Genomic DNA, 19,272 nt, shown 5'->3' on the forward strand with positions numbered 1-19,272 from the left:
GATAGGAACGTATAAAATACTCAGGGGGATTGACAGAGTGGACGGAGACGAAATGTTCACACGGAATAGTAACAGAACGAGGGGACATGGGTGGAAGCTTGAAGCTCAGATGAGTCACAGAGATGTTAGGAAGTTTTCTTTTAGCGTGAGAGTAGTGGGAAAATGGAATGCACTTAAGGAACAGGTTGTGGAAGCAAATACTATTCATAATTTTAATACTAGATATAATAGGGAAATAGGACCATAGTCATTGCTGTAAACAACCGATGGCTCGAAAGGCGGGATCGAAAAGTCAATGCTCGATCGTGCAGACACAACTAGGTGAGTACACACACACACATATACACACAGGTGCTAGATGGAAACAAATTATTATGAGTCGGGGAAATATGCTTGTTCTCCGTGCAAATGGTATGCAAGTGCCTTGAACTAAAAAGCATAAACTTGAATTAGAAATTAGAAATTTGAACTAGGAGGCATAAGCCCTAACCACTGGTTAGGGCTTATGCTTAACCCTAGCCACTGATACAAATGGAAATACACACTGCCACGTGAATCCTGGAAGCAGGTGGTGGTAGTAGGTGTGAAGGATCCACCAGTGAACACCATGCCTGTCATGTGAGCTTCCAGCCTCCACCTGCATCCTCTTGGTTTCTTCAGGACAAGAGGACGCAAGTGGAAGCTCAAATGAGCCGAAGGGACTTAAGGAAGTTCTCATAACAACTTCCTCTAAAAGAGGAAGTTGTAGAAGCCACCTCCATCCACAACTTTAAGGCCCGATTCGACGATGAATTTGAAAGTCACAATAGCTAGGGCTGTAACCCAACAGTTACAAAGTTACAAAGAATTGCAACCGGAAGTTTGACTGACCTTATGGGGGGAATTGTGTAAAACCCTGGTTTGTGTCTCGGAGAGGCTGCAGGATCCGAGTAAGGTCAGTAGAACTTCGGGTTGCAATTCATTTACCATGTCGTAGCTCAGTCGATTAAGGCAGCGTCTGGAATCCTCTCGGACGTAGGTTCGAACCTTCGTCACGGCCCTTGTGGATTTGTTCTTTAGGTGAGTACACACACACACACACACACACACACACACACACACACACACACACACACACACACACAAACACATATGTGAAGCTGGCACGTGTGGTGTGGTTGGTTTATTCAATTCTTTTATAATCGGACACACATGTTGGAGTGTGATGTGGAAGAGAGAGACGGGTGGCGGCGAGCGCACAGCTGATGATGACGTGTGAAGAAATAACATATTTCCTGAGCACCAACAGGTGACTCCGGTTGATTGCAAACATTCACAAGTGAACAATTGTGAACAACATAAATTTCACGGTATAAGGGCTCGAGGGACGAGGGGCTTCGTGACTAAAACAATCACAATGGAACTTACTCATCCAAATGCAGGCGATGAGTCACAATAACGTGGCTGAAGTATGTTGACCAGACCACACACTAGAAGGTGAAGGGACGACGACGACGTTTCGGTCCGTTCTGGACCATTCTCAAGTCGATTGTCTTGATTGTCCCTTCACCTTCTAGTGTGTGGTCTGGTCAACATCTCTCTTGAAGTTACTAAAGTTCCGTTGTAGAAGGAGAGAGATCAGACAGGAAAGGGAAGGCTGGGTGGTTCTCATAACAATAGTGTGTGAAAAAGTATATGATTGTGTCCAGAGTAAGAGACTGCTGTGTAATCTTAAGGACTAGGTCGAGGTAACGGAGCACTAAACTGTGGGGAAAGCTACCTAAGAAACGGAAAACAAAGAAACAAACAGAGGGAATAATTAGCACGAGAATCAGGTGTAGTGGACATAGCATGTTGAGCAGTGTCTTCCATGTTGGCATCTTCATGTTCTGGTCTTGTTCTTATTCTCATGGTGGGTAGAGTGAATAGTTCCGTGATTTGGGTGTTCATGGTAGGTTGTTCTATTCTTATGTGGATTGCTTCAAGAATTTGTAATTTTCTTACATCTTGGGTTTTGTCTATTATACAAGTGTTTTTATTAAACATTTCTCTTGTTAGGGTTATGTCATGGGCTCGTCTCATGTGATTCCTGGGGGCACCTGATTGAAGATGACAGGTCAAACGCCTCGTCAGCTTGGTCGACGTCATACCTATGTGCTTAGATTGAAGGATACATCCTTCGTGGGGGCAAGTGTACATGTATACAACGCTTGACTGCTGTAGAGGGTTCTCCGTCGGCTTCGGGCTGTTTTTGATGAGGAGATCGGTAGTCTTCTTTGTGTTATAGAAGTTGATCAGGTCTATGTTTTGGTTAGGAGTTATGCTTTTTACTCCTTTGTGGATTATTTCTTTCATTATTCGTTCTTCTTTTTTTATGTTCAGTGTGCAAAGTTGATTTGTAATATAATTTTATTGGAGGTGTTGTGGTTTCTGTTATTGGTTCAGAATTGTACCATCGATCCAGGTGTCGTCTTATTGTAGTGTTTATTTCTGTGTTGCTATATCCATTGTTCACCAACACCTGAGTTATTCTTTCAAAGTCCCTACTCACGTTGCTCCATTCAGAGCAGTGGGTAAGCGCTCGACGAATATAAGCGCTGGGAACACTGGCTTTGTATCTTTGGGGGCACTCACTTTTACCGTTTAGGTATTATCCTATGTTCGTAGGCTTAGTATATACGTTGGTGCTTAGAGAGGCTCCTGTTGTTGATACAGTATTAGTACATTTTATGTATAAATGAAAACCTGCTGCCAAGATACACCAACGCAACACACACACACACACATATATATATATATATATATATATATATATATATATATATATATATATATATATATTATATATATATATATATATATATATATATATATATATATATATATATATATATATATATATATATATGTCGTACCTAGTAGCCAGAACGCACTTCTCAGCCTACTATGCAAGGCCCGATTTGTCTAATAAGCCGAGTTTTCATGAAATAATTATTTTTCGACTACCTAACCTACCTAACCTAACCTAACCTAACTTTTTCGGCTACCTAACCTAACCTAACCAATAAAGATAGGTTAGGTTAGGTTAGGTAGGGTTGGTTAGGTTCGGTCATATATCTACATTAATTTGAACTCCAATAAAAGAAAATTGACCTCATACATAATGAAATGGGTAGCTTTATCATTTCATAAGAAAAAAATAGAGAAAATATATTAATTCAGGAAAACTTGGCTTATTAGGCAAATCGGGCCTTGCATATTAGGCCAAAAATATATATATATATATATATATATATATATATATATATATATATATATATATATATATATATATATATATATATATATATATGTCGTACCTAGTAGCCAGAACTCACTTCTCAGCCTACTATGCGAGGCCCGATTTGCCTAATAAGCCAAGTTTTACTGAATTAATATATTTTCTCTAATTTTTTTCTTATGAAATGATAAAGCTACCCATTTCATTATGTATGAGGTCAATTTTTTTTTATTGGAGTTAAAATTAACGTAGACATATGACCGAACCTAACCAACCCTACCTAACCTAACCTAACCTATCTTTATAGGTTAGGTTAGGTTAGGTAGCCGAAAACGTTAGGTTAGGTTAGGTTAGGTAGGTTAGGTTGTCGAAAAAACATTAATTCATGAAAACTAGGCTTATTAGGCAAATCAGGCCTTGCATAGTAGGCTGAGAAGTGAGTTCTGGCTACTAGGTACGACATATATATATATATATATATATATATATATGCCATATGCTATATCGAAACAAAAACAAAAGTTTTTTCGACAGTACAGGTGTCGAGAATTGATTACAAAAATACACCAATCAGAAACGCATGTAATCAAATTCGCGGCACACAATTGGCTGGAGAGATGAGGAACATTTCGTGTACCTCATCTTTCGGCATCAAAAAGTGAGGCCGAAAGTAATTATCAATTTGATTTTTTTGTTTACAACGGAAGGACATACATTAGGCGCTCTTAAAGTTTAAGTCAAACGGACTCGAAACCTTCCTTCCAACATTAAGTGTTTCCAATCTCGTCCTTATGCAGTCTAAAAAACAAAAGAGGATAACTGTCTCAACAGTTTGGTCATTGTTACATAACTATGGAGTTACGCAATTACGACCCTTAACGTGTCATGTTGTCTGACAGTCCCCGATGTCAGTCTTGTCTAAACATTCATCTAATTGTACGTTTTTGTGCAAATGGGTTATAAACATGTTCATTTTTTTTATGCACCCCATACCATCCCCTGGGTAGTAGAGGTTATATAAACACATAATGAGTTCAACAACTGATCCCCAAAACTCATTTTGCTAAGCAAGTTTCAGTCTTAATAAGCCAGTTACACAGTTTAATGTATATATTAATGGTATTGAGCAAAATGTGAGATATCAGCTCTATTGTGTGTCTTTAACGGGATGGTCCGACCACCGAGTCGCTCGGCCACCCTGAGGAAGTTGGTGGAGATGAAAGGTGATTCGCCTAGTCCATAGATTTTCATTATTTCAAGCACTCTGAACATTCAGTATATGCGAGCAGTCCGTCCTCATCAACTAAGGCCAAATGTTCGTTAATCCAACCGACACCCCTTCCCCCTCCCCTTTGAGTATGAATAAAAAAAAGGGTTTATACACGACTCACAAGTGATGACATTCGAACACTTCTCGAACAGTGCTTCGTCGACGACGTTTGTTCGAACCACAACGCTGTAAATGCTTCACCCACGTACTACAAATACAAATAATCGCCAACAGAACCTAAACACCTAACCTAACGAACGCTTAACCAATCATAGAACTTTGACATACGAACGAACCGCACGAACTTTAATATATATTAATATTACCTTATATTTACCTTATATATGGGAACAAATCTAATTTTTAATACACAATACATTAACATTCCTGAATGAGTCTTGGGGGGGACGGAGGCCGCTTTAGCGAGCCTGGCCTGAGAACCGGATCATGCTAAAGCAACCTTGGAGCATATACATACTAGAGATGTGGTTCTACACCTTTATGGATTTCCGGCCTTATTTTCTCATACTCAACAGACTCTCGACTCCCTGCCACACTTTCATCATTAATAAACATTTCAAACGATTAATTTAGAAACAATCACATCATTAAGAGTTTTATTTGAATGTTCTTTGCGGCTTGAAACAGTGACAATTTTTGGGAGAAATTCTCCCAAAAGAAAAAAGAGAAAAGAAATTGGCGCCGAAAGTCTACAATGGAAAGGCGAACGCCAATACGATTGGTTCAGCGCCGTCGCAGGAACTGTCAGCTCCGGAGTTGACCTCGAAGTTGGTGCAAGAAGGCACAGGGACTGCAGACCCGGAGACCACCGTGGTCGGGGCCGGAGAAGAACCACCCCAGCAAGGGCAAGAACGACCCCAGCCTCCTGAAGCAGAGCCTGGGGGGCCGCACGAGTCCCAGGAGGTGGACGACCGAGTCCCGCACCTACGGGTTCCTGACAGACATAGTCACAGCCCTCTTTCACCCGAGGCCGCCGGCTTCCTTCATGACCCAGCAGAAGTAAGGGTGATAATTATTAATTACAACAATTATTATAATAATAATAATAATATAATTAATTAATAATTATCACTCTTCCTTCTGCTGGGTCTTGATATAAGTATTTTAATCTAGGTATTAGGTATTTACTTCTATTTGTGTTGATATAAGTATTTTAACAAATACTACAGTATTCGCTAAAATAGCTAATCATTGAATTCAGGACATAGCAACACCTGAGTGAATGTATGACCAGTAATTACAATATAACGCGGGAGAATCTGCTGTTCTCTAATATCTAAACACGCTAATATTTAAACAAATGGTAAACTCTAAGGACTTTGGATGACACATTTCATATTCACCGACCCCCCCCCCCTCTTGGAGCCTTGGGGGCTGACCTCGAACCCGACCCCGACTGTGAGACTCTCCTGAAAATGACCTTCAATCCTGCAAACTTTAGGGAGGTAGAGCCCAGATTCACGAAGCAGTTACGCAAGTACTTACGAACGTGTACATCTTTCCTCAATCTTTGACGGCTTTGGTTACATTTATTGAACAGTTTACAAGCATGAAAACTTGGCAATCAACTGTTGTTATTGTTATAAACAGCCTCTTGGTGCTTCGGAGCTCATTAACTGTTTAATGATTGGAAACAAAGCCGCCAAAGATTGAGAAAAGATGTACAGGTTCGTAAGTGCTGGCGTAACTGCTTCGTGAATCTGGCCCCCAGGCCTCCCCTCTAGGACAGTCAGGTATAGAATGGTGAGTGAAGCTTTTGGTTATTGTTGGCACGGGCCCACGTCATTTATTGAATATTATTATTAGATTATTTTTCCCGACTTTTTCCTCCGCCTTGTGGGCTGTTAGCTCTTGGACCCCGCTTTTCTAACCTATCCATTGTTCCTCTATTGTGTCTGCTACACACACACACACACACACACACACACACACACACACACACACACACACACACACACACACACACACACACATCCCCATGAAGCAGGTATTGAAGCACAGGTGTGTGTCGCGTGCGCACGTGACACACACACACACATACACACACACACGCAGAACGTCCCCAGCTCACCTCAGCAAAAACCTACCCTGAGGTCCTCTCCCAACCAAAGGATTCTCCCTCCCCCCCCCCCCCCCCCACCGTCCTCCTCAGTTGCCACGCGGGCAAAAAAAACAACTAAGACCCCGGGAACTTTCCCCAGCCCCATACAGACCCCAGGCGAGGAAAACGTCAGTGTCTGAGAGATGTTGTGATTCATAGCACGACGTATTTTGTCTCTTGGAGTGGGTGGAGAATTGGGCATCAAAATACGATGTATTATTTGAGAGCAATGGTTCCCCCCCCCCACCACACCCTCTTCCCCACAAACCCCCACCTCTCCCTAACCCCACAATTTCAAACGCCATATAGTTGATGTTAGGGAGATCAGTTCCAATAATGGTACGTATTAGCTTCACTTTGTTTACAAATTTACATGATTTATATATATATATATATATATATATAGTACTTTACACACTAAATTATATATGTATATGTTTATATAAGCACAAACATTGAATATACAAACACGTTCAAGTTCAAATATGTTTATTGAGACAAGAATGAAATACATCTCAAAGGGATAGAGTAGCTTAGGCTATTTCTACCCCTCCCCCCCCCTACAAACACGTTGAAATTGAAATTGAAATTGAACACGTATCTTTAGCACGACGCTGATGATTGCCACGTCAACTGTTGGAGTTGCCGACGTGGGGTTTGAAACTCCAACTTTTGTAATGCATTACTACAATTTGCACAATGACTGGTAATTAGCACATCAAATTCTATGCATAAATATGGTATAGAAGTATGTATTTAATTAGCTAAAGTACACAGATATACTAATACACATATTTACTATGCTAATACTAATACTGCTGCTCGATTAAATTTTACATGATGAATCTAGAAAATAACACATTATGTATATATAAACTTGCAACGTATTAGAATGTGTAATATATTTACATATATATATAATAGGCTTACGCCTTATTATTCCCTGTTATTCAATATCAGGCAACATCAACATTTCCTGTTGCTTACTTACGTAAGCAACGTGGAAATATTGTTTGGATATTTCTACATTATCGGAAAGTTGAATGTGGCTGCCGGCTGCTGTGACCTTCAGGCAGCCGCTGAGGTGGAAAGGATCCCGGCAGACACCTTGAGATGGTCTCCTGCGATCCCTGTGTCTCTCTTTGTCTCTCTCATGCTCGGTACTGCTGTCTCCTGCGGTCTCTGTCTCTCTCAGCCTCGGCACTGCTGTCTGCTGCGGTCTCTGTCTCTCTCAGCCTCGGCACTGCTGTCTCCTGCGGTCTCTGTCTCTCTCATGCCCGGTACTGCTGTCTCCTGCGGTCTCTGCCTCTCTCAGCGTCAGCACTGCTGTCTGCTGCGGTCTCTGTCTCTCTCAGCCTCGGCACTGCTGTCTCCTGCGGTCTCTCTCTCAGCCTCGGTACTGCTGTCTGCTGCGGTCTCTGTCTCTCTCAGCCTCGACACTGCTGTCTCCTGCGGTCTCTGTCTCTCTCAGCCTCGACACTGCTGTCTCCTGCGGTCTCTGTCTCTCTCAGCCTCGGTACTGCTGTCTCCTGCGGTCTCTGTCTCTCTCAGCCTCGGTACTGCTGTCTCCTGCGGTCTCTGTCTCTCTCAGCCTCGGCAGACAGCTTGGGGAGGCTCTGATTCCTCCTACGGGCTCTGTATATCTGCCTTTGTCTGCCTCAGCCAGGTGGTATCGAGGCCTGTGTACCATCAACGTAATGTACTTTCTCTCGGTTTTGATTCCCTTTGTCGAGAGCAAGAAACCTATTTTGGCAACTTACAACAGTTGCCTGACTCCCAGGTACCTATTGACAGGTAGGCGAAGAGAGATGCATTTGGCATAACAAATCGTGCCCAATCGTCTCCGTCCTGCTGTGGGAATGGAACCCGAGACCTTGCAAGTGTAACACAACTTCGCTGACTACTGCGATACAGTAGTCATCCTTTATTCGCCTATTTTTTTCCACGGTTGGTTTCAGGACTTCTGACTCCTGTTAGCAGGCTGAGAGCGTTCCTTTGCCGTAACTCATGGCAAGCCTTACCCCCCCCCCCCTACTAGTTTTCCCTTGAACATGACCAACCAGACGGTTTACAACCAGGACCCCCAATTACTGTTGGGTGAACAGAGGCGAACAGTTAAAGAGTGGCAGCCAGTCAGTCCTCCCTGGCCAATGTCTTTTTCGCTCGAGTACTTTCAAGGAGGTTCTGGGTGAAGATAGTTGGCATTCTAAACCATTATGAAGCTGGGTATATCTTCCCTAGCTTGGGACTACTTCTCCTATTGATTCTTTACTCAAAAACACAAGCATATAAATTATAGTTTATAAAGCCAATGTTCCTGCGAGGACCTGCAATGTTCCTCTTGATTGTTAATGGTCTTGTTGTCCGGCGTTAGATATGACTGACCCGAGGGGGGACTCCAACAACTCTGTCCCCGTCTTGCAGTTGAAAAAGTAGGACAGGAAATGGCCGGTACCAAACTCTGGTGGGTATTCTTCCTTGCTAAGTATTTCCGTGGGCGGTGATGGTGTGCCGATGGCCTCCGACCATCCTGCAACCATACCCTAACTGTCTCCAAGATTCGTTAAAGGTTGGGAAGGACAATCAAGTGGTTAGGACAGCATCTACGGAAGTTGCAACAAGACTATCTCTCACTAAGATGACAAAGAGCTGAGAGAAATGTCTTCTTTGCATCAACCAATGAGAGAGATGCATCCACTCAGGGCAGGCAAAGTAATACTTAGAAGAAAACACTAAGGCAAAGTGAGTAAGTGAAGACAAAGGAATGAAGCTGGAGTGAAGGAACTGTGTACAGAGACTTGGACCTTCACGCTGCGAAGTTCTAATCTAATCTTCTAGATTTTTAATCCGTAGAAAATATGTTTAGAAATAATTTAAGTTGTCCTGAACATAATGCATTTATGAGTTAGGATGAATTTTCTGGCATTGGCCTCTGCCAACGTTCAAGTTTATTCTGAAAGTAAAGCATTTTGATCTAATTTTGCTTTACTATAGGTCATTATGGCTTCCTTTTTACCCGTTTTCATCACCTTGCATTTGCTGACATTGAATTTAAGTAGTCATTTCCCGGAGCAACTCTTTTAGCCTGTCTAAGCATCGTTGGTATATAATGCATGCTTCATCTGTCTTGACTCGTCTCGTCAATCTTACATGATGTGGAAACATTATGTAAGTCTATTGACCCTCTTTGGTCAGGTGAGAAAGACATAGATGAGAAATTGGGCAGGTCATACAGGCCTTAGTGGGCTCCAGTCATTACTCTTCGACTGTGTGTGTGTGTGTATGAGGGTAACTCATAATTGGTTAAGTAATAATTGTAATTACGAAGCACTAAGATATTTATCTTAACATACTAAGAAGGTTAGGTAAGGTCGGTGTTTTCTATAAAGCTTTTCAAGGTAAACGAAAATATTTACAATAAATTAGTATGTCACATATGCACGTACTTAATAAGTCAATATTGACTATAAGAAAGTGCGAGAACGGGTTGCAACTACCTCTAGGCTTGAGCTTCAACTCCTGGACTCCGTCTTTCCACTCGTCTCTTGTCTAATCACATTCCATCACATCTACTTTGAAAATTTCCTTATGTGGTGACTTTATACTGGAACTCCTACCGCCACGTCCATTGACCCCACAACTGCTGCCACGTCCCGTGACCTCACAACTGCTGGCACGTCCTGTGACCCCACAACTGTTGGCACGTCCTGTGACCCCACAACTGCTGGCACGTCCTGTGACCCCACAACTGCCGCCACGTCCCGTGACCCCACAACTGCTGCCACGTCCCGTGACCCCACAACTGTTGCTACGTCCTTTGACCCCACAACTGCTGCCACGTCCCGTGACCCCACAACTGCTGCCACGTCCCGTGACCCCACAACTGCCGCCACGTCCTTTGACCCCACAACTGCTGCCACGTCCCGTGACCCCACAACTGCTGCCACGTCCCGTGACCCCACAACTGTTGCTACGTCCTTTGACCCCACAACTGCTGCTACGTCCCGTGACCCCACAACTGCTGCTACGTCCCGTGACCCCACAACTGCTGCCACGTCCCGTGACCCCACAACTGCTGCCACGTCCTTTGACCCCACAACTGCCGCCACGTCCCGTGACCCCACAACTGCTGCCACGTCCCGTAATTCCACAACTGCTGCCACGTCCCGTGACCCCACAACTGCCGCCACGTCCCGTGACCCCACAACTGCTGCCACGTCCCGTGACCCCACAACTGCTGCCACGTCCCGTAACCCCACAACTGCTGCCACGTCCCGTGACCCCACAACTGCTGCCACGTCCCGTAACCCCACAACTGCCGCCACATCCCGTGACCCCACAACTGCTGCCACGTCCCCTGACCCCACAGCCAGCAGTGTTCCACGTGTGACAAAAAACACCTCTCTTCCTCCTACTACCTCTGTAAGCTATTCAGATAATCGATGTGTTGGTTCAAATCCCCAGATTGCTCCAATGATTTTTCGTATAATATCACACTGTATCAGTAGGGGTATTCTCTTCCCCTCTCTCTCTCTATACCTCCCTCTTACCACCTCCCCTTCCTCTTTCCCTATTCCGTACTAGTATAAGGTCAGGGGAAATGACCTTTAGAAAAACTCCCTAGAGCAGTCATCCCCCTCCCACCATCTTAAAAACACTTCTCTTCTCCCTATTCCTCTCCTCGGGTTTGGCCAACAGAGGCCAGGAGGCTGACCTTATGGAGTAAAGACTTGTCAACTGACACCTTGCCAGACAGAGGCCGAGCAGGATATGTCGTCTGCAAGCTCAGATGAGGCACAGACCAGCACTGTCCAGCCGGTCCACAAGCTGGCCAACCCTTTTTTGTTTTACAAGCGTGTCTGTCGCTAATTACAAGCTGATGACAAGCTGTCAAGAAGCCGGCTGTTACCTATATATCCCCCCCCCCCCGAGTATGACTTGAGGAACTAGTGTGGCGTGAGCAGTGACAGGGGGCAGCGTGGTACTGTGATTGTCCCAGCGTACCAGATTGTTGTACCAGATCATTGTACCAGCGAGAGATATGACAGAACTACCATCTTCTGGGGAAGCAGAAGGGTGAGTTACCTTCTTAGGGTAAAATACAGTGTCCCTAATGTTATTGTCCATGGGTAAATTCTTACCTTTGCCAAAGGTATGTTAGGTCTAGCTTAGGAGAAATTGACGAGTATTATTATATTGATTTTGTTTTCAAGATTACAGGGGACAGGTCAAGAATTTAAAATAAAACAAAAACATTGAATAGGCTCTATATGGAGTAGGCTCCATTGCCTCATTGTTTTATTAATAAAAAATAGCAATGTATGGTATATACCATGAATCAATTCGGTGTAATTTAACCAGTGGATATTTTTCTTTATAAACGGTGTACCACGTCTGGTTGCGAAAGAACCCATTGCCTCAGAGAAAAGCACACATTAAACATTAGAGGAACATTTTTAGGTCCCCACCAAAGCACTACATAAAAAATAAACTTTATAAATGAATACTATTATTAGCTTAATTATAATTCAAATTTACTTTATGCGTTGTATTATCTTTATCTAATTTGTTTTCTTGCATTAATACTTTCACTTGAAGCACAAGTCACAGTAAACACTAGGTGTATAGGTTATGGTGACACTCTTCCCTTATGCAATGTTGTGTACATGTTCAGCTATAGTGGTCATCAAAGTATATATAATATATATATATAATATATATATATAATATATATATATATAATATATATATAATATATATACTGTATATAATGTATATAGATTGCTCTTTGAGCTTTATCTATCTTCGGAGCGTGATACTAATTAACACTAAAGCTACATAATATATTTCCTGTTCATATTTTTACAAATTACAATTAAGATTTTTACCTTTCAAGGTTACTTATAAGAGAACTGACTATATATACTGGCAAAAGGCCTCGAACACCCCTCTCTATTATCTTAAGCTCAAGAGGGTAAAATTTTAGCTGACCGTACTCTTTAATGACGTGAAACGTAATGTTGTTATATTATTATCTCAGCAATGAGGATATTCAACCAAATTATTGTAACAAAAATATATATATAGTAACGTGCAACTTTAGAGCGTGGCTCGCTGCTCACGTCACCAGTACACTCAGGGTCCCTGAGTCTGTGTTTACCTTCAGCTCCAGTCAGCTGTCAGGCGTCGAGAACGGAGGAGGTGAGTCTGTCTGGCTGCTGTTGGGTTGTAAGAAATATTTTGTTAACAACTCTTGTCACAGTCTTAATGACGTTTTATGTTACCGTTCAACTCCCGTATATCTCTTACTACCTGCTGATGTCTATAGAAAGGGAGTTTCGAGAAGAGTAAACAGCGACCGGCAGAGTAAATACAGTTAGTGTGCTCCCAGTGCAAAGGTGTGTATGGGTTTAATGTCCTGACGCAGGAAGTATCATGCGTAACAGTCACTGGATTTTCTTGAAGGTTGCATTTGTTGGAAGACGCGTTAAACACTTTAACTGCTAGAAAAATTGAGGTCTCTGGTTAGAATCCCGCAGTAAGGACATACACTTGGGCCACGCTTCCTTTTCCCTTAACGGTTTCTCGACTCTGTAGCATCCAAAAAGATTATTAAGAGTTAAAACAATGACGTAACACATCGCACATTGTGTATATACAGTATAACAAACCAAAAATATCTATTCTTTGAGTAAAGTTTGGATGTGTTAAGTTAGGTTTGCTTAAAGAGTAGCTATATAGATTGAGAACCCAGGAAACCTAATATGTTGAACTGTGTGTAGTGGAAGATTGTGGTGTGTAGATTTCTAGTCTTACTGATAAGGTTTACCCAATGTATGAACATGTATATTGTATAGTATTCCCTAATGTTATCCACTGATTTCCTGTTGCTGAACCTTTCATATTTTTCTTCTGGTGAATCCAAGTACAGTAACTGAAAGATGGACGTCTTCTTATGTTAAATTCAAACTGGCAAAGTGTAGTTAGTACTAGTAATTAATTTTCCTGTTACAATGTGGATGTGGTTGTCACACGCATTAATTTTTTTCAAATGAAATTGATCACATTCATAACTTTAACCATGCATAATGTTGCAGGAGTTTCATTTGAGAAATGCTCACATTTTTAAATGTATTATAATATTAATGTATAGTGCTGTATTATTGGACATTTAGTCTGTGTGTGCCGATAACAAGAATATAGAGGAAACTCTAGTTGGCCTATTGGCTCATGTGAGATCTTTTTTTTTTAAATATAACCAACTTGCTCGATACACTTTACTGTGTGCCTATTCTATGCTTGAAACAATCCAACAATCCCACCTTTGTTGAGCTGCATATATCGTTTTTAACCCCCTCCTTCTAATATGATACATATTGTACTCTACTTGTGATAAATATTTGGTTGAAATTATAAATATGTACTGTTGGGCCCCAAAAAGTTCATGTTTTTTACCATTTTACTGTCCAAGGGGGGAAAAAAGCTTAAAATAAAACGTAAATATTCTTGGGCCTAGTATTCCACATGTTTTATATTAGGCCTAAAAAAAATATTAGGCCTAGAATTGGTTGTAAAGGTTAATTAAGGTTTTATACATTTCTGATTTTATAGAATGCGATCTGTGCTAATTCAAATATACAAAACGTGAACTTTTGGGGGATAACAGTACATATGTATTGATATGTTTGACCAAATAATTGTTATAAGAACTGTACTTTCAAGTTCAAGTATGTTTATTGAGACAAGAAAAAAATACATCTCAAAGGGATAGAGTAGCTTAGGCTATTTCTACCCCCCACACAGTACAGTATTATTTTAGGAGGATGGGGTTGAACTTTGTTGACATCCCTCTTCTTGCATGGAAGTTTGACTTAAAATATAACTAATGAAACTTGTAGGAATACTTAAAAGAATACATTTGAGTATTAACCTATATACCATAAGTAGTTTGGTTTTATTCAGTATAAGTAGTATGGTGGTACTGTAATGTAGAAAGGTGCGCCACGATTGGCTTGAAATATGTTCCTGTACAGAAATTCCGAATATTGAAGCTAATGTAGTGTTGTTGTAAAGTTTTTTGCTGTGAGGAAATGACAATGTTGATATTAAAAGTAAATATATATTTTTTTTGTACTTTTCTATTAAATTCATATCCTTAATGTTTTAGATTACCTGATGAAAGAATTTATTACGAGCATTTGTTTGGATTTCTGAACATTATATTACATTACAATATAATAATTTTATCATTTTGCACATTTCAGATATTGGATTATAAATACCCTACTGTATTAATCATATAAAGTGGCCTATTTAAACTTTCAAGTTCTTCAGTATAAAAAAATGGAAACTTAAGACTGAGATTGCACATTTTTTACTTTGGGGCCTGAATAATAATAATAATAATGTTAGTGTTTAATTTTCTCTTTCCAGAATTAACAATGGTTGTGAAAAATGTATGTTGCATTGGTGCTGGATATGTTGGGGGTCCAACTTGTAGTGTCATAGCTTGGAAGTGTCCAGATATTCGTGTTCATGTTGTTGACAAGTCGGAGTTGAGAATCAAGCAGTGGAATTCTGACAAGCTACCCATCTATGAGGTACTATATTTTCATGTATCTTTATTTAGATATTGGCCCCCTATTTTGTTCAAAATATTGTAATACCTGTACCTTAGTCTTTTCTTACTATATTAGTAGATTTTTGTGGATTTAACACTTTAAACTGTAACAATACTGAAATATGTCAGTGGTCTACTATGTAGTGTCATAGAAAAAAATTGTGGTTCATATACAGTATAACAATAATTTTATATTTATATTTTAGCCTGGCTTGGAAAATGTAGTGAAGGAATGTCGTGGAAGGAACCTCTTCTTCTCGAATGACATTGATACTGCCATTAAGGAAGCAGATTTGATTTTTATTTCTGTGAACACGCCTACAAAAACCTATGGCATTGGCAAGGTAATTATTCATTGTTTATCATAGGTTTTTGTGGGTTCTGTAGAGCTGGTATCTTGACCATTTCAATATGCATTTTTAGTTTATTTAAAAACTTAAACATTGGGTGTTGTAGCTTGTATGTAACTTTGTAGTTGCATCATTACTTTTGTGCCAAGAAGATTGACATAAATATGTTTACATGGTTTTCATTTAGCGTTTGAATTATTGTAGCAATTTAAAGCTCAAATACAGTTATTAATGAAGACTAAACCACACACCAGAAAAGACAACAACGTTTTGGTCTGTCCTGTACCATTAACAAGTCGACTGTGATGGGAGCGAGGGAGGCACGGGCAATAAGTAAGGGAAGAGACAGGTGAAGAGGAGGAAATGCCGTGCCTCCCTCGCTTCCGTCACAGTCGACTTGATAATAGTCCGGATGGACCGAAACATCATCTCTCCTTCTGGCGTGTGGAGATATATCATATTTCCTTCATATCTTCAGCCATGTTATTGTGAGTCATCGTCTGCACAGTTCTTTAATGTTGCTACTACTACCAGTGCTAGTGATAATACTAATACTAGTAGATAAAAAGTATTTTTATACTTTTAAGTCCTTGCCATTTATATTTTTATTTTATAATTTCAACCTTTGCAAATTTTAATATTTTGCTATAAAAACCTTAAAATTAAAAAGTGTTGCTCATTAGTATTGTGACATTGTGAGCATAGAAATTAGATTGAGTTTTGGTTGCTTATCATATTTCTTAGGTATCCCACACAGTCTCTCAGGCTTAGCTAGAGGTCACTACCACCAACTGCCATAAATTGTTGATACCACAGCATGGAATATGCCCAACACACCTTCATTCATCCTGATTCACCATGGCTGAAGGATGTGAACAGATTGGAACCGATGCTTTTAGTTCCATGGCTTGTAACTTCCTTTAACTCTATATATCATTTTACTATGGACTTTAGTTACAATTGTGAATGTTTCTAATATGTATGCAAAAGAAAGCCATTTGTGTGTTGTCCTTCCTTAAACAGATGACCTAAATTATCTGTTCCTGGTTGGTCTTTGGCTTACAGCAGTTGGGTTGGAATCTTCCATTTCCCCACAAATCCAAAATGGCCAACAAAGAAAATTCCAAATACCCAACAAAAAAATCCAAAATGGCCAGCAAAACAAAAAATTCCAAGCGCTCAACGGAAAAATCCCAACCAAACGCCCAACAAAAAAGCTAAATTGCCAGGGAGCTCTTTACCTTCCAGCCCTCCTATGGGTGGCAACTTGTTTGTTCCAATCTTTGGGAATTTGGTTGCAGAATTCTTCACTGCTACTTTAACCTGCACACATGATACATTGGGTCTGTTGCTGGAGTTGGGTTGGACTGTTAGTGTTGCACTCCACCCTCTTGTCAACCTCTGTACTGATAAAGAGGTAGTGGGGGGCTGAGCCACTCCTCAGTATCTTCTTGCGTTTTTAACAAGGTGTTTAGCCTATAAGCGGTGGGAGTCTGTGAGTCGGGAGGAGGAGATTGAGTGAGAGTGGGGAAAGGGAGTGAGTGAAGGAGGGCGTGTGGGAGCAAGTGTGTGTGAGGGGAGGAGTGAGTGTGTGTGTGATGGGAGGAGTGAGTGTGTGTGTGATGGGAGGAGTGAGTGAGGGAGTGTAGGGGGGAGGGGGTAGGAGTGAGTGTAGAGGGGAGAAGTGTAGGGGGGAGGAGTGTGAGTGGGGGAGGGAGTGTTGAGAGGGGGCTGGATGAAAGAACAGAGCAACATGCGACTTGGAGAGGGTACGACTCCCCACCACTTCCTTTAAAGCTTCTAAACTAGAGCAACGAGCCAGCAGTAATGACACAACAGTGGCACAAGAGACGTAACAAAACACGAGCAGTATACCCCAGGAAGGCACAGATGCACCCGGGAACCTGTTTGACAGTAGGCAGGATGAGTGGCGCTGACCAATAAACTCGACCCTCGTGGCAAAATATAACCAAATTAGGCTGGCGCTTACAGGTACATCTAGTACAGGCAGCGACCAAGACGCGCGTGCTCGCACACACCTATACACAGACTCGGAACGACCTTGAATATATCGCAAAGGTTATTTTAAACGTGTTGACATTCCTGGAGTCAGACATTCCTCCCTCTGCCCCTCCCCACGTAACCCCATCTTGTTCTCTGAGGGCACACGGGCCATCTTGCTTTGTTCCTTGGTCTCGCCTCTTCATGTCTAAGCACGGCAACATTTCCTTGGAAGTTGTAATTCATGTTTCGTAATTATGCATTTAAAATAGTAATTTATTATTACTATTGGTGACCAAATTAATATATAATTTTGCCTAATCGGAGTAATTCAGTTAGGTCTTTATTATAGTGAGGCTGGTGCTTACATATGGATGATCATACACAAGACAATTGGTCTAAATTGTATATTTAAATCCGCATTTCGTGAGGTCACACTCTACTACATCAGATTTTATGCATCTTTAATTGACAAATTTGTAAGTGCAACTTTCTATTGTTCAATGCAACACGGGGCAAGAATTCATTCACAAGAGATGTAGCTTAAAAAATAACTTTTATTCCTCGTTCGTCATTCTTTAATATGGACACAATTAAAATAAATAATTTAAATATCTTCCAATATACCAGATTCTGTCATATAGTTGATTGCACAACAGGTCAGGAGGTCTACAATCTTGTACAGTTTCACATTCAATAATATAGTGTTCAAGTGAGTGATTTAATGGCTTGTCACATTTTACAAGCTGAATATTCTGGTAGTGGCTCAGCCTCAGCCGTTACATTCTATCATTCACTGCCTTATCATGCACCTCACACCCCCACCCTTGAGTGGGCGACGACAGAAAGGTTACATTCACATAAGAGTTAGTAGTGTATGTACTACCTACTAGTTGTAGGTAAACCTGGTATACTTTACTAAGAATTTGGCCAATATGTAAATTTTATTCGTGGATATTTTCGTTTAATTTAATAGTGAAGTGAATGGTTTTTGTCGACACATTGGTTTTAGATTTTTGTTTTGTTTTGAATTAAAACACCAATAATTGATCAGAATATTCATAGGTTTTGATGTCGAGGTTTTGACTCTAGACATTTTAATATGAATTATTGTCCACACGATCGGCGTTTCTCTCGAATATTTAATGCTCGTCAACTGGATGATTCCATCACAGGAGTCCAGGTAGTACTGTAGTTATGACTGTGGTTGACCGCAATCAAGGTGCGGGTGAAGACGACGGTGGCGGATTGACTAGTCCAGCGTGCTCTTTCTAGCCTAGTCCTGTGATACCACCACGTTTCTCGCTGTTCCACGAAGTCCTTTACACACCGCTGACCCTTTACACCTCGCTATTTCCGGCGTGTGCATGGCTCTTAGTGTACCTCCGTGCATCTATCGGCCGTGTCTGACCTCCGTGCATCTATCGGCCGTGTCTGACCTCCGTGCATCTATCGGCCGTGTCTGACATCCGTGCATCTATCGGCCGTGTCTGAATTATCCAGGACATCCAGTACATTACTCCGTAGCGACACTGTTGTGGCTCACTTCCAATCAAGATCATATTCTTGATATTAAACTAGTAAATATTTTGTTAAATATAATCAAAATATTATTTTACTGTATTTAGTTTTACGTTTTATATGTATGAT

At 41.1% G+C, this 19,272-nt stretch overlaps 1 protein-coding gene across 2 annotated transcripts in view; it reads left to right on the forward strand.

The window, feature by feature from the left end:
• Window positions 1-11,677: 11,677 nt before the first annotated feature.
• The window catches only part of sgl (UDP-glucose 6-dehydrogenase sgl), a 35,468-nt gene continuing 27,873 nt past the window's right edge, over window positions 11,678-19,272 (forward strand). For both annotated transcript variants that reach the window (XM_045751377.2, XM_045751378.2), the window contains exons 1-4: window positions 11,678-11,727; window positions 12,755-12,852; window positions 15,085-15,251; window positions 15,478-15,615. In XM_045751377.2, the coding sequence (XP_045607333.2) occupies window positions 11,693-11,727; window positions 12,755-12,852; window positions 15,085-15,251; window positions 15,478-15,615 (438 nt within the window). In that variant the 5' untranslated portion in view covers window positions 11,678-11,692. The remainder of the gene's footprint in view (window positions 11,728-12,754; window positions 12,853-15,084; window positions 15,252-15,477; window positions 15,616-19,272) is intronic.

The sequence above is a fragment of the Procambarus clarkii genome, chromosome 23 (genome assembly GCF_040958095.1).
Source record: "Procambarus clarkii isolate CNS0578487 chromosome 23, FALCON_Pclarkii_2.0, whole genome shotgun sequence".
NCBI lineage: Eukaryota > Metazoa > Arthropoda > Malacostraca > Decapoda > Cambaridae > Procambarus > Procambarus clarkii.